Raw genomic sequence first — 20,925 nt, forward strand, 5'->3', positions numbered from 1 at the left:
CAAACGTTCATGCCCGACTTTCCTCTCATTTCCACCTGCTGAACCGTGACCAGTTTAAAGGCCTGTTTTGTTCCCCCCCGTTGTTTGATTTCCATGTCAGCGTCTCCCTCCGTCTCGCAGAGCGACGAGGTCCGACCTCGTTAGACGTCCGGCTGAACGGGAACAACAAATTGACGCTTTAATAGAAGTGGGACCGGCTCGTTACGGCCACGTGTCCAAACACAGGCCCGGAGCCTGTTCTGTCTGCAGCAGCACAGCTCCCCTCCCTCCTTTGTGTCCATTTAAAGCTATTGAAGGGCGTGACTTTGCAAGAGTTTTGATATAATAAATATTTAACAACTGTCTTCGTCTTCATTTGTAGGACTTCACAGTGAAGGTTCTTGGAGTCTAGTTCCCGGGGAGGAGACATACTGTAAAGCAGCAGGAGCTCTTCAGGCCAAATCGCATCTTCTAAGCGTTCAGGTGCAGTTGCTCAGAACACTTGGAATGAAAGTTGCAGACGGTGCGGCCCGGCTGAAGGTTCACCGTGATCTCATAGCCCTAAAGAGTAAATACGTTTGTGATCACTAATGCAGATGTGCTTTCTGTGTTGTTGTGGGAGAACATACATGTGATGATGTGATTTATTCAACAGATGGGTCCATTTAGGTCCGGAACCGTCCCGAAGCTTCCTACTGTACGTCCCCTTCCTTTGGGGCGGGTTTCGAACCATAAGCAACACCACATGACGGGGAACGAGCCCACCCGCCCGCTAACGAGGACCTCGTGGCTGCGGGGCTCCTCGCGGAATGCGAGCGCGACCCCGTGTTTCCGCACGCGTCGGCGAAAGCACAACTTTTGTGCTTGCGTTGCCGAGCTCCAGCGCGCATCTTGTTTACCGCCGTGCAGCCCCTCCAGCAGCGGGGCCCCCGGACCCGCTCACAAGTGTCTCTTTGTGGGTGAGTTTGTGCGCACCTATTAGTGTATGTGTGCTCTTCTGGCAAATTGTCTTTGAGCCCGGCCAACTGGATGACATCACCGCAGGCCAAGTCATTATCCACTAAAATAAAGCAGCTTTGTTTGGTTGTCATGCTCCGCGAAATTCTATTTAAAATCAGGATCCTTTCCAGGAGCTGACAAAAAAAAGGGCAGAAAAAAGGGAGAAAAGGCACCGATCGCAATTAATCAGAGCCTTCTTGAGGAGAAAATGACGCGATCATTTCAAACGCCGCACGGCGAAGGCTCTAATTGGTGCGAGGGGCGCGCGCTGGAGGGCGAGAGGAGCGGGATCGGTGATAAACACGAGTGGGGGGGGGGGAGCTCCGCAGGTTGTTTCTCCTTGACGGAGTGCGTGTTTCTGATCGCGAGATGAAAATAAGATTTTAATTACTTTCCCAATAAGTTTCCAGACTTTCGCGAAAGTTGATGTGAACTCTGAGAGAGTGAGTTGACTTCATTCCCGTGGTTTATAGGAGGAACGGTGAAGACGCCGCGCGTGGTGTCGGTTTCAATTGTGAGCTCACTGCTACCTGTCAGTCACACACGTACACGCACTTAGTCCCTCGCACGTTCGTTCATTACCTTTTTCAATATGTCTAATAGTCTGCCAGCAGTTAATTCCTCTTCTCTAAAGGGTGTGTGAGGTGATTTAATATGCGATCAGGCGCAGCCGTGGAAAATTGAAACCAAAAGCCATGAAATCTTTTTAATCTTTTCTTTCTTTTTCCTCCCCTCCGCGTTCCCTTTTCTTTTTCTGTCCTCGTCACAAAACCATTCAAGTCTTTGTACGCAAACCCAACCGTCATTTGTCACCGTCAAAAATATTTTTTTTAATCCGTCAGTTCGGGAGATACATCCAGTGGCGAAGGTGAACTCTTATTTCAGTTGGCCCCGAGTAACAGTATCTCAAACGTTTCTTGACTGACATCTAGCGGCAGAATGGGGACATTACACTGAGCACGAAGTCAAATGAGCTGTCATTTGCTCCTTATAGGCGAAAACGTCATTCAATTAGGCTGTCCAATAATAATGAAAAGACGAAGATTAATTTCAATAATTGTTGTACTGAGCTCTGTCATGAGGTGTTTGAGGACAGAGAAAAACGCATCTACTGCATATAACTACCTGTCTTTGCATGGAAGGACCAGTGTCTAGTGGCGTTTCTGTACTGGGAGTTCCCCACCTTTTGGTCACTGTTTCCCCAGAAGCGTCAGACCTCATCTCCACGGGGCGCGAGCTCGAAGCCCAGCCGTGCGCGTCGTTCCCCGACTCCTCTCGCTGCACGGATGACATTCTACCGCTGTTCACCGGGACGGTGCTCGCTCGCTCACAGACGTGTCCTTTGCAGGTGTAATAAGGGGCCCGACCGCTGTGCTCCGGCCCACCGGGCTTCTGAAGGTGAGACTTGGCAACGACCTCTTCACGCTTCGCTTTGACATTTACAACGGGGCGACTTCCATTGTCCTTTGCTCGCCAGGGTAAAAACACAATCAGTATGAAGTTTTCCTCCTTTAACACCTTTCTCCTAGTAACCAACAGCGACTTAATGCTTCTTAATAATAAATATACTAAATAATAAAACCTATGGCTGTACAGTAGCATCCATGCTGTCTACAGTATTTCACCCTGCAGCATGACATTCTCCACACGACGCCGCAGCAGCACAGGCACAGGTGTAATTAATAGCAACAACAATGCCTGCGTCCCACTGAGCCTGGCTAATTGTGCGTGCTGGCTCACTGGTGGCTTCCTGTGAATGCGATTAGCTGCACCTGGTCCTCACCTGCTGTGGCGACTTAAACAGCCAGTGCTGCTCTGCGCAATCTGTGTTCGAAGGTTCACGCGTGGAGCTCTGGGAAGGCTAATGTGATGGTTCTATTATGCTCTGCGGGACCAGCAGCAAGCGGTCCGGCCTCTGCTGCAGCAGCACAGTGAGAAGAGTGAGGGCGATACCAGGGGACCCATGGTTTATCACATCCTCTGAAATGAACTACTGCAGAAAAGCCAAAATATGATTTAAAAAATGGATCATTTCCATAATAGATTTAAATATTATTCCTATATCCCCCTATAACCTCCATTTGGCGCTGCAGCCACCAGTTGCATAGCACAGACTCCAACAGCAGTGTCAACTTTATCATATTTATTTCCACTGTCGCATATTAATGATGACACACGGTACAAAAGCAATTACCATGACATTCCGTTATAACTTGGACCCAGTAAACCCCACCGAACGGACGAACAACACAAACCACAGCACTGCGCTTGTCTCTCACAGGCAACAAGACCGACTTTGTCCTGATTCCAAAACAAGGAAAAGACTGTTTAATATTGTTTTGTTCTTGGATAAAAATTGTTACATTGTATTTCTATATTACAACACAACAACAGAAGAAAAGTAATAGAAAAAAATTCACACTTTTACTGAGCACGACCAAAGGCATGTGTAGCTCCTCACACAGAATCATATAATTTCAAAAAAAAAAAGGTGCTTATAGTCACAAGGTCCGGTTGTGAGTCTGAGCTCGGACGGATCCGATAGAAACAGTGAAGTGTGGGAAACAGCAGCATGTTGGTGCACATGGTCTGACAATAGATGGAGCCATAACGCTTTAGTGCCACTTTTACACTTTTGCCCATTTCCCTCAGATGACAAGCAGATAAAAGAGGACAGAAGGTGTGTTTGCAGGTGTAATGCTGAAGGGGCCTATGAGCAAATATTACATGGCTAAAAAACACAATGTGAAATATTTGCCAGCAAATACCCACTTGACTGTGACATTAAGGGGGGTCGTGTTCAACAAGTGTGTTTGCACCTCATGCTGCTACAACACTGCATTTTAAGTGGTGAGGGAACACGAGCGCTTCTTTTTCTTCCACCACAACCACTGCCACTGAAGTCTAGGGTGCAGGAAGATGCCACAAACCTCTGATGCAGCTGTGATTGTCATTCCATTACGGGGCCAAAGCTCAGGGAAGATTATGCAAATGAGGCCAATGAGGCTGGAGGATGGTGACAATTGGACACATTTAAGTCCATCATATATAAAACCTCTGCAAACTCCTGCACAATATCTGATTAATCAGCAGTGTTCAGAGCTACAGTCTCAGCCTTGATCATTGCTGAACTTTTACAATGTACCTGCCCCTCACTAGGCATTTAGACCTCAGAGCTAAATTTAGATCCCTTTTTTGGACAGAACCGAGTTCCCACAAAGGTTCAACGGTGGCCAGATAAAGTCCTGTGGTGGAAAAGAGCCAATAGATGGTTAAAAAGCCTATAAATTGACTACTGATGAGATTACCATTAACACACTGGCTATTAAAGAACATCTGGATGTTAGTTACAAAGGCTTTAATCCTTCGCATGTTCGAGCATTCGATTCGCATTCCTCAGCTGGAAATATGATCCTCGTTGGAATTTAACGACGAAATGTTTTTGCGCATTGGCTCGCGGGGAGTCTCGGCCTCGTAGTACATCCATGAGTAAAACTCTCAACAACGCCCGCCAAGGTCGCAGGAAGGAGCGGCTGGATGAAATGAGCACATGTGTGCGATAAATATCAGGACGTAGAAAATACAGGAGAGAGAGAGACTTTGGCACATTGTTCCTGCCGTGAAGCAGGAGGCGAGAGCACATACGCAGTAAGCAGACTTCCATCTGTGCTTCGTTATTAGGTCTAAGCATTTAGCCACAGTGAAGCTTTGTACATTCAATATTTAACACAGAAAACAGCAGTCGGACGAACTCCAACAGCTGGACTGACTGTCAGCGGGCTTTACATGTCAATTTACATATATATTGTATATACTTTATGTTTGTTTACATATACAAACATACTCTGACGTAATAATTCAACATTTGATCTTTTAAGACAGATGTGGCTGAATAACCGTAACAGCGCACACACACACACAACAGTCTACGTTTAGCAGCAGTTACTAATGTGTACGTCTCTTACTGTGAAAAATACAAACATGTAAAAATGAGATTACGATATATGAGACTAGAGGAATAAACGTGGCTTTCCTATGGTTCTAAATTGAGATATGAAGACTGAAGTCAGCACAGAAATTTGGTCATGGCACATTCTGAAGGGCTGTGGAACAATTTGAGGTATTTCTCTTAGAGCATGTTTTCGAACGCTCCCATCTATTACTGGACAAAACATATTGGCGAGAAACAGAAGCGACATCCGTACAAAACAAACACTAGTGGCTCCTGGATGTTACAGTCTGTATAAGGCAGCAGCTGCACACGTAAACAACAACGCCGCGGCGCCAAGATGCCGAAGGAGCGAGAGGCGTGTCGCGGAAAAAGGATGAAATTCATGGATGAAGGGAGCATCGGCGCGGACGGAGCTGGAGCCGGCGCCGCCGGGTCACACCAGCGTTTCGGGCAGCGTGTCCGCATTGTCCGAGGACAGCAGCTGCCAGATCTGCCACCGGTCCCTTTGCCAGTCCTGCCACTCGGGAGTCTGCGGCGCCGCCTGGGCCTCGGTGGCCGGGGCCGAGTGACTCTGCCGCCCCTGGGGCGAGCTCGCGAGCCGGTGGTGGGAGTCGTAGGGGGGGGGGGAGCGGGCGTCGCCGGCGTTCGCCCCCGCTTGAGACTTGGGCGTGAGGTTCATTCCATGGTGGGCGCCCCGCGTCCCGGAGGGGTTAGTGATCAGCTGCAGGGGGGGACGGCCCGCCTTGGCGTGGGGGCTGGTGCACACTCTGGTGACGGGGGGGTGGGGCCGGTACTGAGGGGGGCCGGGCGCCGTCTGGCTCCGCTGCAGCGCCGCCTGCTGCTGCTGCTGCTTGCCGTCGCCGTCCAGACCTTCCTGCGAGCTGCGGGAGCTTCCCTCCGACACGTTGCCATGGGAACCTGCAAACACAGCATCGACCGGATGAGCGAGTTCACGCGAGTGGCGCGGCGGCTCCTCTCTCCTGCCGTCAGGCGGCGCCGACTGACCCGTGTGGGCCTGGTCCTTGAGCGCCGGCTTCAGCGTGCTGTGCCAGGTCCCCCAGATGTTGACGCGCTCCTCCGAGGCGGCGCCCTGAGGGGCCCAGGTGTCGGCGCCGTGCTCCCGGCTCCAGCCGGACCCCGGCCCCACCGGCCCGCACTGCTCCGGGACGCGGAAGAGCGGCTCGCTGCCCGGGCTGCCCGGTTCCCCCCTCCGCTCGCTCAGCACCGGGGAGTTGTTGTCGTACGGGGACAACTCGCCGCTGGACGCCTTGTTGGAGTCGCTGGAGGAGCGGCGCTCGCTCAGCGCGAAGGGCTCCTCCGCCTGCAGCAGGTCGGGACTCCTGCGGGGAAAGCGGTGTCGATGAGAGGGAACCACGCAAGCAGGGTAAAGTCCAGTCTGTGCGCGTGTTGGACTCACTGTGAGGCCTTTCTCCTCAGAAGGTAGTCCACCACATCTGGGTCCGTCTCCAGGAGGCTCATCAGAACCTCATTTTGCAGATCAGGAGGCACCTACAACAACAAACGTGAGCCTGGTGAAAAGGCTCACGCAGCTGTGGCCTGTCATTCATACGAGCTGAGATGCTCAGAAATCTGCTTCTACTCACAGCCGTGCATCAAGTCAGGCTTACTACAGTACATGCAATGAATGGCTGTGCATCAGGAATGTCAGCCTCGGGGGGATGATGGTGGCAGATTACAAAACATTACGGGGTAAAGTTTCGGGCTTCAAGTGACCAGAACCGGCTGTTCGCACTGTTTGAGAATCCCCTCAAAAAAAAAGGAACAAAAGCAGCTGATGAGGCGGTAATAGGGGCTAAACCATGTCCCGGTCTGTCTCCACACAGGATTTCATGCCTCGATTTCCCTGCTTTTATTTTGGAAGGAACAAGTTCAAGGACGTGGGTGAAAAGTTCATGATGCTCATATCTGCTAACAAGAAAAATAGAACTTTTTTTAACATTTACTTCCCAGAAGTGACGACGGCTTCTTCTCCTCTATCGTACATCTTCTGCTCTCTGTGTTTATTTTCTCACTTTCCTGCGTTACTGTGTATTCTCTGTGCCCTCCGTTCTTTGCACTAAGCCCGGTTTTTATTACCTCAGGCCCAACCATCGTCTGCCGAGCCCGGACGGATCGTCCTGTAAGCGGGAACGAGTGCACGAGCGTGAGCCGAGCCACTGACCATGAAGAGCGTCTGGAAGCTGGCGATCATCCTCTGCAGCACGGCGATGACGGCCGTGCTCTCCTCGGCCCTGGCCGAGCTCTGGACGCTGAACTCCTTGTCCGAGCTCTTCTGCTTGTGGAGCAGGTTGGGCCCGAAGATGGTGGCGAGGTTTAGCGACGTCATCTTGTTCCCCGTGATCTGTGAACGATTCGGGCGAAGCAGCGCGTTCAGACGCAGCACCACACGCACTCCCCTCCATCCTTTCGTGCTGAATTCCTCCACACGTCAGTCTCCACCACCCACGTCATCTGTCACTATATATCGCTTTAAAGATGGATGCCAGACAACGTGGGGTTTGTTGTCACTGGAGGTGTTAATAGGGTGAGACAGCTGCCTCTGTTTGTGCTGCGATCACATTAGAGTCATAGCAATGCTGCTCATTCTGAAATTACCCTGACAGGTGATATTTGTACATTTTTTACACGCTTTAGTCTTTTTTAATTGGTTGCAGGAGTGCAACTGGAAAAATACTGGTTCGCAGCAGGAAAAGCTTAAGGTAAGGGCTCTGATTGGTTAGTGGCGACAGGTCCTGACGTGCATCATGGGAACCACCGTTCCCGCTTTGAGCCACAGCCACTGTACATTGTGATAACATCCTTATAAAAATAGACAAAGCATTCATCCATATTTTGTGGGAAGTTGTTCTCTGGCCTGTTTCCCTCTCGCGGCACAAAAGCTGAATGACTCCAGTGGTCCGGAGGTCAGGTCTGGACTAAACTCAGCCATTTATCGTGATGATGCGATAATCAACAGGAGGCTTGTTACATCAATGCTTGCTGTTTCAGGCCTGACAGGCACAGAGGAACATGTGAACATACCAAACACACAAACTGATCCCTATCACTCCTCTGGCAATTTCCTCCCAGTGAGGTGGAAACAGAAGGCACACACAATATTGCTGAACTGCCCCGATGCTGTTGCGCCTGACCGAAAACAGCTATATTTGGAAGTTTCCACTCACCTCTTGTCCGTCTTTGTCCTGACGGTCGTGAGCGCAGTCGGCTACGGTGGACAGAAACTCGAGGAGGCGATGCAGAGTGTCACTGTTGCACGCTGGGAGCAGGTAGACCAGCAGCTGGGTGACGCTTTGCTGCTCGTCCGGGTCCAGCACTGCGGGACGGAGCGCCGTGGATGAAGCGGGATGGAAAACGCGGGTGCAAAGGAGCAACGGCGGAGGGAAACAGGCCATTACGGGCGCTTACATGTGGTGTTGATGAAGCCCGTGTAGAGCTCCTTGGTGAGGAGGGGGTCGGGCATGTCCCTGAGGAACTCCTTCAGCAGCGCCGCCACGTCATGGACGCTGTGCTCCTCGTCCAGCTGGACGTCAACGCCGCGGTCAAACTCCTCGCGCAGCTGAAACGGAGGAGGAGGGCTTGCGAAACATCCTCTGCACACAACAACGGGCATAACTTCCCACGAGCACCCACCTGTCGGACTCTCTTCTTGGAGCTTCCCACTCTAAAGATCCCCACAGTCTGCAAACCTGGGTAATAGAAAACAAACACCTGACTCTGATGCAAGCACGACAACAGCATTGCCACGTGCGGTTCCTGCTCGTGGAGGTGCCGCTGCCCACCGTATTTCTCAATGTGCTGGCAGCAGCTGTCCACCACCCGCGGCACCTGGCGGTAGATGGGATTGAGGCTCAGCCGCTTGTCCCGCTGCTTCTCCTTCTTGCTGGGCGTCTCGGCCGGCAGGGACAGCTGCAGGGCCTCCAGCAGGCGGGACTGGTTGTCGTCCAGGTCCGTGATGGAGTCCACGGACATTCCTCCCTGCCGAGCAACCGCGCGTCTTATTCCATTCCGTGCCACGGGTCACATTTCACGCCGTAGCGTGGCCTCACCCTCCTGCGAGCCCGGGGCGCCGCTTCCGGAGTGTTGGGCGACGTCGACTCGTTGGCCGTCTCCGACGTGGAGCTCAGGGAGGAGTTACTGCTCGATAGCTCCTTGTTGGACGGCCGCTTGGTGGCGAACTGGCGAAGACAAACCCAAGAGGAGCCCAACACGAGTCATCCCTCAAATCACACTGTGAAATGAATTCGTGGATTCACAGAGGAATATAAAGACCTGCAGAATGGACGAAACAAGGTCGGAGGAGTCCTTGTGCTCCTCCCTCAGCGAATGGTCCTGACGGAAGCTGTCCTGGCGCTGCCTGTGTGTTCTGTCGTTGGCAATGACCTGGGGGAGAGGGATGCTAAAAGCCTGGGGTATGCATTCTGTAAGAGATGATGGACAATGCACTGTTAGCAAGGAGATGATGGAGGGAAGGCGAAGGGACTAAAGGCACAACAGGAAGTGCAGCAATGCAAAGGAGAACTCAATGAACTCACAACAGGACCTTCAAATGCATCGCTACGCTAATGATCGTTCCGTTGGAATTTGGCTTTTACGCACCCACATTAAACGCATCGCAGCTCATGTCGGCCATGTTGGCCACAGCTGTGCACCACCACTATACATAAGGGCTGCAGCTGTTTTCCAAAATAAGACATCAGAGGAAGGAAAATCAAGCCCTGGATAACCACTAATTCTAGCGCCTGGTGACCAAAATAACACAACTGTGACAACTCTCAGCCACAACCACTGTCATGTTCTCGTATATGTCACATTTAGGAGCTGCACAGCGGTGACACATATGTAAGCAACTTGCTGTTATTACTTTTTTCCACTCGTGACGAGCGGCAGAGCGGACTTGGTGAGAATCCGCAGGAGACGTGTGGAGTTTAAACAAAAATTTGTGATGCAATAAACCGGGGGACCTGCGCCGCCGAAAGGAAGGAGTGATGTCACCCAGCGAGGCACGGGCCGACGGCCGCGCGAGGACCAACACACTGGCTCCGCAGCCCCACGGTGTCAACAGGGCTTACGTAACATCCCCCCCCCCCCCCACACACACACACACACACACACAACCTGGCTCCCCTAATGCACTGCCAGCGTAACGCACAGCACTTCACAGAGTGCGCGCTGCCAGACCGCATGCATCGAGGCCTGTCACATTTCATACGTCCACATTTTCCAAGCCGCCGGCGCAGCCCTTGATTTGTTAGCGCACGTGTTTTGGAGCATCGTCCCGTATTCGTGTCCGCGTGTGAGGGTCAGTGCCGAGCGTGTTCTCAGTTCACGCGTGAATCTGCCGCTTCTCCTGCAGGTAAAATTGAAAATGAAATGGTTTTCAGTGAGCTGAGAAAGAAATGAACTGCTGGGTATATACAGGAGGGACCCCACATACAAGCAGCTTCACTGTAGAAGTCTAAGCATCGCATCACATGGATATTTTGGACTAAGCAACCTGCTGATTGTATTTGCAGTTGTCACAGCTGTGGCCAACAATACTAAGGCACGAGTGGCCAAAGCAGGGCTATTATTTTCAGCTCCCACAGCTGTGAGATAGTTTCCCAGCTCCCTCAAGCTTCACGGCTCTCCTGCTCTGGACTGATGTACTGCTACAGAACAGCAGCAGCAAGTTCCTCCACCCCCAACAAAATATTTCCTGTCCAAGCCCAGTCAACAAACGGTGGTTTTATAACCTGGCCTGCTGAACACACCCTCTGGTCTCAGACGAACCCAGATGAAGGAGAACACGTTAAATGGGCCCTACCTTTGTCTTTGCTCTTCTCCTTCGACAGCGAGTCCAACTTCCTCCTCAGCGACTTTTTCCTCTTCTGCCCATCTGTGCAACCCCCCCCCCCCCAAAAAAACAGGTAAATAAATCATCTGAAACCAACAAGCTCTATATTTGCTGCATCTAATCTCGCTTATTATATCTAATAAGCCTCTGTCAGGAATGCAGACATAAATTAACGACAGGGAGAAACGCTGTCTATGAACCTAAATCCATTTAACCCAAGCGTCAGACAGGGTCGGCTACAGTATTAGTCAGCTGAAGAAATAGCTGTCAAAACACAGTGAATCACCGAAGCTGTTTATTTACGCTGGCAAATGTGCATAAAGCCTTTTCTTACTTTGGATAGTGGGGATTATTATATTTAAAACAGACTTGGATTTTCTTGGCCATGATTTGAATTAAAAATACCTGTACTGAATAAAGATGTCACAGCGAGACAGGACCTGATGTGATAATAATAATTCTGTATGACATTAACATCAACTGAACACCTTACATCCAGGTTTAGTACTGGAGGAGAAGAGGTGCCTTATCAGGTGTCAACACGATGAACGACTCCCCAATGATCAGAAAGTTCTGGAAATCATGACACCTTCAACTTTGAAGTCTCGGAATCCCAGCGTCGGGCCAGAATGTCCGTCTACGAAAAGCTCCGCAACTTTTATTGCTGTCTCTAGGTCCGATTGCTTTTTCTTGGTCCTACTGCTTTTTGCCTTTTTTGCATCTCAGATCATTTCAAAGCATGTCTTGATCTGCTGGTTCTCTCCAGTTGTCTCAAATAACTCTCTTCCTGGGAATTTCGGCTATTTTAGCCAGCGCCTCACTGGCAGCGGTAGCCTCCGACGTCAGGGAGCACATTCGCTTTCTCTGCCATCTGAAATGAATCTGAAAGAGTTGCTCTGCTTTGATAGCGAATGTGAAGGCACTGCCGTGAGATATCGGCACGTGAGCTGCAAGGAAAGCGGAAGCTTGGATGAGAGGGATCAGAAAAGACACAAAAATAGGTGAGAAACAGCGAGGGCGGATTTAAGTGTAAGATACGAGGGGAGAGAAAGAGCACGTGATGAAGATTGACTCCAGTGAAACCGAGTGGGAGACGGGAGAAGCAGGGAGAGGAAATGGTTTGGATTTTTGACAGATGGCTCCCATCTCTGCACAGAAATCCCCCAAACCTCCCAACCTCCCCAGTTCAACTCGCAGCCAGTTGTGAAACTGTCTGACGACCCTTTTGCTGCTTTTCGGCCTCGTCTCCTCCTCCGTCCTTTGTCTGCATTTGGTCGATCCCCATCGCCTTTTCTTCAAATTCTGCATTTCATTCTCGATAGAAAAGATGGTCCTCTGAGAAATACGAGCACCAGCAGGGCGGAGAAACAACCCACGTTAGCGCTGCTGAACTAGCGCACCCTCTTACACAACAGTTGAAATATTCCCCTTGCCTGCACATGGCGGCCGTCCGGACCTCTGGTATTCATAAGCAACACAGACAAGTACGTATTAAATCATGATGGGGAGAGGTTTAACCTTCAGCTGGAATGCAAGGCCTGGGATTATCCACTAGCCACACTAGCGCACTGCTCCGCCCTTTACAGTGCAGTAGAGCCATCTACTCGCTATGCGTAATGCTGTGCACCTGTGTCAGCAGAGATGCATCACAATAGGACTGGGCACAAGGAACAAGTGTGGAGAAAAGCCACCAGTTTGGCCGGAAAGAACTGGTTCCCGACCCGCTTCGGGACCTTAAGACAGTGGAGCCGCTAGAAAAAAATCTGTGGGCTTCTGAAATGACCAACTTTCTCAGGACCTCATCTAAATTCAACCAAATTGAAGTGAGTGGGAAAAAAGGTTTTGGCCAAAACAATCTCGTGTAGAAGTCGTGCAGCCTGTGAGGACAGACTGGAAATAGATCCAAGCTGACGGTGTACATGAAGCTCGTCAACAACTAATCATAATAATTACATAATAATTATTTCTGCTTGATTCATTCATTCATTTATTGATTATGTTTTATTGTAGCTTTAAGTGAAGCGCTCCCATGTAATAACGACTCGACTACATACAGTATATACAGTATGTTAAATCTCTGATGCCTGCATCCAGTTTACTGTTTTACTTACTTGCTCTGCTATAACTGGGTTAATTTATGTAGATTTAAGTCTTCCAAATTCTCAATCAATTAGCGATCTAGTTTGCAAACCAGAACACACGTTTGTTCAGCTTTATAATGGAGCCACAAACATTTATGAACAAGAAACAGGAAGAATCTGATAGCGGTGGAGAATGCTTTGCATCCCAATGGTGCAGTGTTTTTGCAGCCTCCCCGAACAGAGACATGTCCGATTTCCGTTAAATACACTTGGGATTAAAGGAGGATGTGGTCAGAGGCCACAGAGACTCAGAGTGTTGGCCCTAAATAATGCTTAGTCAGCAAACCTGGGCAGAGACCATCAAACACAACTCCTCACAGCAGAAGTGAATTCCACGTTAGCCCACCTTTTGGCACAGTAATCTGACATCCTAGGTCATAGTCCTGATGTAAACGGGTGTAGGCTACTTCCTGCAGCCTGGCTCTCTCCAGCTCCGACAGGCTCTGGATGTCAACTGGGGTCAGGCGAACGCTCCGGCCCGACAGGCTGCTCCAGGTGAAATCACCCTTAACACAGAGAGAGGAAGGATCAGAATGGTATAGCACAGTGGATTTTCTCATCATAACTGAAAGACACGTAATGTTTCTTTAGCCGGCGACAGGTTTACTTTGCAGATGTGGCTTAATCTGTGATCAAGGTGAAATTGAATTAAAGGGAATGATAATGCATCACTGGAAATCCGGAGGCGGCTTTTGGCTTTGATGAGCATTGGAGTCATCTGAATCCGTGGTCATGCATTCCTCTGTCTGCCGAGAGAAGAGGTCAGGAAGGCAGAGAGGTTAGGGAAGGGAGCGAGGGGAGGAGCGGGAGACGGCTTCAGCGTTTCAAGCCAGAGGCTCTAAATGCGTCTGTGTTTATACAGCCTTCATATTGGTCTCCCGCAAGCAGAGAGAAGCCAATTACATTACAGATGGTCTAAAAACATCCAATTTAACCATTTGGCTGGAAAACTGTTTTTCTTGGAGACTAAATTAAGAATAAATTTTGCTTTTTACCATCAGTCAGCAATGGTACAATAAAAACCGAGTTCACGTGAGAGAAAGCGTTGCTTCGTTGCTGCCATCAGTTCAGGTGCTGTGTTGTTGTGCGTGTGCCATTTTCTACCACTAGCGGAGGCAAGTGCTTGACCTCACTCTCAGCTTGATGGAATGCACACACGCAGCTAAAGAAAAGAAAAACAGTTGCAGGAGTGAATGCAGTGGCCTCCCCTCAGGCGAGGATGTCAGGAGGGGACGGATAAGCTTCAGCGCCGGAGCGTCAGGCTACAGTAAGAGCTGTGAAGGCGAGGTGGAAGACGCGATCACAACAATGACACGAGCGCATGCCTCAGGCACGTCCAAAGGTAAAAGTGTTTAGAAGCATGAATGGAAGTATTTTTTTTTGTTCTTTCTTGCTTTTACCTGATGAACTCGGCTGCACCTCTGACGACATCAGGAACAGCTGGTTGACTAAGACTTTACTACCAGATGAAGCATGCTGATGAAGTCATCTTAAGGGTTTTTTGGCACGCGTTCACAATTAGTCATAAAAAGATCAGCACAAGAGGTACAAGTCTATGAATCTGCCCTTTAACTGAGAATTTATGATGTAGTATCTGAATACATGTCGCTACATGTAGCTTCCAGTAGATCAGACTGTCACGGTGGTTGTTCATAAGTTCGTGAGTCCACTTTTTAGCACACAGGTCATTTTATTTGATTCATCCCAGAAAATCAAAATGAATCAAACCAAATCCCCGCATGTATTGACTTATTTCCTCTATCAGCTGCTCCATTCCCCAAATGCCAAACCGCCACTGAATTCCTCTGGAACATACAACCAAAGTGTCTTTATCTTGGACCCCAGCTTGACGTGACTGCTTAGTGAGATGTAACGCTGTTTGAACAGCCTGTATAGAGACAAATCTGCCGCACAGCTACTGTCACAATCCGTTAACTCCTAGTGTTTGTCTCCAAAATATCCCCCGGTTGCTAAGCCTTTGCACAGCTGCCATCATCTCTTTCGCCCCAGTATTTATTAGAGCTATCAAACCCCCCACGGATGATGTTTGCTGGAATGACAGTGCAGATCTAATCAGATAAGTTTAACAAATGGTGTTTTCGGCCGGTTTGTTTCGCTTAATCCGATTCCGCGTAAGCAAAAATAAATCAATTACGGGCCGTGAATGTGCTCGGCGAGAAGGAAGGACGGGAAAGGGTAAGACGCGTGAAGAGTGTGAAAGAATGCAGCGAGCGGACGAGCCTTTGAGGTTAAATGTTACGTGAAGCTCCGGCGCCGGTCTCGCGGCCGCTGTTGTTGTTGCCGGCGGCGTTCACGCGTGGACGACGCTGCTGGAACCGCGTGGCTGAGACGACCAACGCCAGCACGAGTCCTATTTCAGACAAAGGGACAGAACGAATATGCCAGTTTCCATGGCAACGCATACACAGAAAATCAAAAGTGCCGGTGCCATATTTCTATGGTTACGAGCCCAGAGGAGACACACGCACGCACACAGACACTTGTTGCGTAAATCGTTCCCGGTTCAAGGTGAATAACGTCGCTGTGATGGAGTTTTTCCGCATCAAATCTCCATGGCAACTAAAAACTGCATCCCATCAATATGCATGATTACAGTTGCGCATGATGTGCTTCTTGCGTGCGGGAAAAGGGTTCGCGTATCATCGAGTCGCTCCCGGACGCGGCACTGACAGCGCTCCGCTATAATGGAGTCGATATTACACAACAAAGCAACTCCTCTCTCGACATGAGTGTGACCGTTATTGGCCCGAGGCGCCATGGCAACCCAGTGACAAAACGCTGTTATTATTGGCCCCCATCTGCTCATGCACATGTGACTGGGTGATGAGTGTCTGTTTGATTTGGAAGAAAAGAAAAAGGAAAATAAACCACCTCACACCTCAAAGATATACATGAACATGCTGACTTCAAGTGCTGTCGGAAAATTCAAAGGTCACGGGTTTGACCCAAGAAACAACAACAGTTTTGCCTCAATGCCTTCAATGCCTTCAACTCATGCTGTAGGCTCATACAGTGTTCACATATTGTGTTTCCTCATCAGGGCTTCTACAATCAGGGCAACATGGAACTGCAATCTTCCTGTAAACACAGGAAGTTACACAATTGTGATGACACATCTGCCATTGGGTGCGAACATTTAGCTCTAACGAATGGAGGCTTCGGTGCTGGTATGAATGTGGCCATAATCAATGACACAGACGGACAGTACACAGCACATACTGTACTGCAGTAATGCAAGGCTTGGTTTACTTACTTTACAGTAGTGTTCTCTCCATGCACGTCAACACCCACACCACATGCACAGACACATTGCAATGGCACAACCCTTTGTGTACACTACAAATCAAGAATGTGCCGTGTTTTTGCAGGAAGGCCCCAAAAGATCAGGAAGAGATCACTTATGGCCAGTGTAAACACTAAAGTAGCATTCCTGAATTCCTCCCGTCGTACCTTTGCTTTGTTTTCGTTGCCTTTTGTGTCGCTTGCTCCAATTGACCCTTCAGCGGGGCCTCGGCACCACAACGCTGCACTGGAGGAATGCCCGCGTCCCCTGCAGCACCTCTTTTTCTCGTGCAGGTTGGTTCCGTGCCTGCGTGTAATAGATGCGTCCCACTGACCCGGAACCTCCACCAGGAGGTTCACATCTGGTTGCAGTTAGCGACCACCCTCGCTTCGTCTGCCCGTGCGTGTTTGCACAGGTACCTGTCAGGGGCCGACAACTCACAGGCTCCCCGACCTGTTAGGTTCCTGCTGCCGCTCGGGGGGGAACCCTGCGGCCAAACCGCGGGTCCCCGTCCTCCACGCTCGCGGTGTTGCGTAACCCAGCGCTTCAGTCGCATCAGACCTGTTATTGACTCACAAACGCAAGGTCACACAGATGGAGTGATATGAAAAGAAAGCAACCTTTGTGGTTAGAATGCATTTATCATACCACCCATACCAGGGTAGACGGAAGAAACAACTGGTGTCTATTTTTAGAAGCCTCCACCTCATCATTCATGGGGATGGACTACGTTTACGTGACGCACTTCATCACGGTGACTGTTCTCAAACTTGATAATTGTGAAATCATCAAAACTGCATGAAAACGCAGATTTAAAACTTCATTTCCAGTGCAAACAACCACTAGCTTCATGTGGACTGGCCAAGACGACAGCGTAATAAAATACACCCCCACAACATGCACAAATGAAATAAAATTGAAGTTACACAACTCGAGGCCTCTATTCAAGCCAGCAGAGGACAATCTGTCCAAACACTTTCCTCAGAGGACACACACTCTACTTTCACATATTGTAACGATCATTTATTAATGTTATTATTATTCTCCCATAAAATACTCTGCCTGAGCATGACTGTAACAGCAGCTATTGTTTCCCACATTACCTATTACCTATTACCCTATTCTAACAATGCATGGCTTGGGTCATTTTGCAAGCTCTCCATTCATTAAATAAAGGTATACGCATTCAGGAATTACTCTATTACTATGACACATGCAAATTGTTTTTCACCACATGTTTTCAATTAGTGAGGAAATACAGGATTAAAACGGTCCAAATGTTTCCCCCCAATCACTGGCAGGGACATCTGAAGCTTTGGAGGAGTTTCATTTTGAAGACCGACAGATTAAAATGAGGGGCCTGCTGCCTTAACTAAGGCTGACACTGATGACTTAGGATCTTGCATAATGGTTATGTAAACTGAAAAGAAGGACATCATCGACATGGGCTTGTTGAGGGAAGCTGAGATAATGAATTGAATTCAAGGTTGCCCCGTGAATGTTAGGGCCTTTACAACTATATCGCTCCATATCTAAGTTATGTATGCTTGCTCTGCGTGGTTCTCCCTGCGGCTCTGTTCCTTATCGCTGGTGTGGAGTGAACTGCAGAAGCTTAATATATCGAGGATATGCAGATGCTGGAAGCTGGATGGAGCTTTAGGGTTTCAGATGAACGCTAAACTTTAAATTAAAGCAAGTAAACATGGATGAAATGAAAACCATATTACATGATATTGCGCGTGTGTGTGTGTGTGTGTGTGTGTGTGTGTGTGTGTGTGTGTGTGTGTGTGTGTGTGTGTGTGTGTGTGTGTGTGTGTGTGTGTGTGTGTGTGTGTGTGTTGGCTCAAAGCAATCTGTCCATGGCAGACCAACTACAGCTGGCGTCCAGGAATCTGCCGGGTTATTCATCGGCTGTCGTTGGCAGATTGCGTTTATGTTATGAGACCTACTGCTCCTGTTTGCAATACTGAACTCCATGCATAATAACCCTGGCAATTTAAAGTGGGTGTGTGTTTGTGTGTGAGAGGAGAGGAAAACTGGAACATCTGAAGTCTGTTTCATTTTTCCTCCATTTCTGCCTGAAATGACATCATCCTGACTTGCAGCGCCACGACAACAGTAACATCTACATCACGAAGTCTCACTGTTCTGTATAAATGGAAAGACTGTGGGAGGTGAAACACTGCAGCTAAAGTGTGACGACTGGTTTAAACGTGCATAATAATTCAGCTCGGTGAGGAGACGTGAGCCTGTGGAAGCAGGTGCAGACTTAGCTCATGCATTCGATCCCAGTGATCCGTCGTTGCAGTGAGGTTTCTATCAAGGGAACCCGGGGCGAGTTACAGCACAGCTGGTCCTCACCCTTACTTTGCCTTGCAAAGTGTGTGGGGAAACCTTCATACTGCTTGAAAGGCTCCACAAACCAGCCTTTTACATTTGTTAATCCTAAAGTACCTCTGTTGTTTGCGCTTCATCTTAAATTTAAGCAGGTTTGCGTGTGTAGCGCATACACACCGAAGCCTGGGAGCAGCTTGCAGACGTCACTAAGGGCCAAAGTCACCTACTGTGTAATTACATATATATATATATACATATATATATATATATATATATATATAACATATAGTACTGAAAAGTACAGAGATGATATTTTAAATGTGCCAGAGTTTGTATGTTTTAAAAAAATAAAACAATTCATTTAATACATCTCCATTTTCTTCTGTTCTGTTACACTTTACTACATGTTGAACAGACAAGACACACACACACACACACACACACACACACACACACACACACACACACACCGAGGAATTTGTGTAATCTAGGCTGTATACGAGTCGGTAAATCCTCCTCTCTCTAACTAGACCAGCAGTGGAGCTAATGAAGCTGGTTAATCATTACAAATCCTGCATGAAGAGTCGCACATGTGTGTGTGTTGAAGGTCAGGTGCATTTTAGCTTAAATGAGTGGAAATATGTGCTGGTCTCTCCACTTACGTGCAGAAAACCTATTGCGGCCTAATGACGGGCGTTGAGACTGAGCCAGTCTGAGCAATCAGTCCATGGAGGTGCATGTCTGCGGGTTAGTAAGTGATACGAAACCCAAATTCAGGTCACAAATCTGTGGCAGTCAAACCACTGACAAAATAAGCTAAGCTATGCAAGTTTAAAACAAATGTGAACTGTGTTTTTTTTACAAGCACCAACAAATATGAGTACATATAGACAAATTACATTTGTGACTCGCAAGTCAGTTTAATGACAAGCAAAAAGATAGTTATTTCATGGATTCATTCATAATATATGTAAATGAAATGTAATGTTTCAGTTCACACATGAATAGGTATTAAACACATGCTTCATTTTCACATTCCTAACGTCAAGTGTGTGTATATGTCTCCATTATATCAGTCACTTGTCTAAGCAGCCCCGCGGGCATTACTGTATGTTCCCATCAAACCCAGTTTAGACGGTCTACGTCGACTCTGTGAGAACAAGATCTCTCACACACACACACACACACACACACACACACACACACACACACACACACACACACACACACACACACACACACACTTTACAGAAACCGCTCCCAGAGAGCTAATACACCACTCCATCAATCCTGGAATGTTCTGAAAAATAGATCCAGAGATTAGGACGGGGCATCTGTGCCAAACGGCTGTAACACTGGGTCTCAGATGTAAAGCAGGAATTCGACTCATGTGGCCACGACTTGCCTTCATCTACCCCCCCCCAACCTGACATGCACAGGATGTACTGTACAGGACTCGCTCCCGCGGTCGTGGTTCCTCTGGTTTCTGTGCAGACACACACGCGGCAGCTGTGACACAAACATCACGCAGTGCTGCCGCACACGTTACAGTTGCTGTTTTGCAACCGTGCTCCTCCTAGGCTTCCACACCGAAAACACAAACCCAGCGCACAAGAGCCTCACACGCGCGATGAGCTGGTGTGTTTTTCAGGAAGTGGCTGTCGTTCTGGATAAAGCCTGACTTCTCACAGATTCATTTCAAAATCTGACATGAGACTGACGTGACACTGTGTCAGCGCATGATTGTGCCTTGTTCCCGTTCCAGCAGCGAGGACATGAGCCGTATCGATATAACAGGGCAAAGTCACCATAAGACTCCTAATTGGACCATGTGGTGCCCGTTAAGCCTGTGTGGTAGTTGCTGCGATTACAGATGAGGAAGACAGAGTTACTTCATGGGACACGTGGCAACACTTAAATGCAAACTGCACACGTAGAAAAAAAGGCTTTGCTTCAATCAGGTCAAATATCAGCTGCACAAACGTGCATGAGATATTTCAGCTTTGAGTCACATCATAGTAGATCAACACGCACCAAATAGAGTTAAACCATCAGCCCAGGGGGCGTTTCAGTTAAGTGGAGCTTCCTGGACACTCGTGTCACACCCACCGCTGCCCAGCGACGCTTTGTTCTCGCCGGATGTTGGCCGTGACACTGAGAGTGTGTGTGTGTGTGTGTGTGTGTGTGTGTGTGTGTGTGTGTGTGTGTGTGTGTGTGTGTGTGTGTGTGTGACACAGGTCAGACTCAGGTCAGCTTCTCTATGATTGATTTCCTTTTGAAAATAGAGTGAGTCCAGGCCCAGCTCCACACACCAGTCAACCTTCAGCTGACCGAAGCATGTGTGTGTGTGTGTGTGTGT

General features: G+C 48.8%; 1 protein-coding gene and 1 long non-coding RNA gene across 4 annotated transcripts in view; one reads left to right on the top strand and one right to left on the bottom strand.

The window, feature by feature from the left end:
* Positions 1-406: 406 nt before the first annotated feature.
* Positions 407-2,501, top strand: LOC129603405 (uncharacterized). Its single transcript, XR_008693225.1, has 3 exons — positions 407-547; positions 635-938; positions 2,184-2,501. It is a non-coding gene; the product is annotated as an uncharacterized LOC129603405 (long non-coding RNA).
* Positions 2,502-5,212: 2,711 nt separating this feature from the next.
* The window catches only part of LOC114843030 (rho GTPase-activating protein 6-like), a 40,238-nt gene continuing 24,525 nt past the window's right edge, over positions 5,213-20,925 (bottom strand). For 2 of the 3 annotated variants that reach the window (XM_029129230.3, XM_055504456.1), the window contains exons 2-13: positions 13,272-13,431; positions 10,755-10,826; positions 9,221-9,369; positions 8,998-9,126; positions 8,731-8,926; positions 8,582-8,637; positions 8,357-8,507; positions 8,116-8,264; positions 7,113-7,292; positions 6,348-6,439; positions 5,936-6,270; positions 5,213-5,848 (exon numbers count right to left, since the gene is read on the bottom strand). In XM_029129230.3, the coding sequence (XP_028985063.1) occupies positions 5,364-5,848; positions 5,936-6,270; positions 6,348-6,439; positions 7,113-7,292; positions 8,116-8,264; positions 8,357-8,507; positions 8,582-8,637; positions 8,731-8,926; positions 8,998-9,126; positions 9,221-9,369; positions 10,755-10,826; positions 13,272-13,431 (2,154 nt within the window). In that variant the 3' untranslated portion in view covers positions 5,213-5,363. Of the gene's footprint in view, positions 5,849-5,935; positions 6,271-6,347; positions 6,440-7,112; positions 7,293-8,115; positions 8,265-8,356; positions 8,508-8,581; positions 8,638-8,730; positions 8,927-8,997; positions 9,127-9,220; positions 9,370-10,754; positions 10,827-13,271; positions 13,432-13,532; positions 13,672-20,925 lie in introns of all 3 variants that reach the window. The other variant, XM_055504453.1, reaches the window with a different exon arrangement.

The sequence above is a fragment of the Betta splendens genome, chromosome 2, assembly GCF_900634795.4.
Source record: "Betta splendens chromosome 2, fBetSpl5.4, whole genome shotgun sequence".
NCBI lineage: Eukaryota > Metazoa > Chordata > Actinopteri > Anabantiformes > Osphronemidae > Betta > Betta splendens.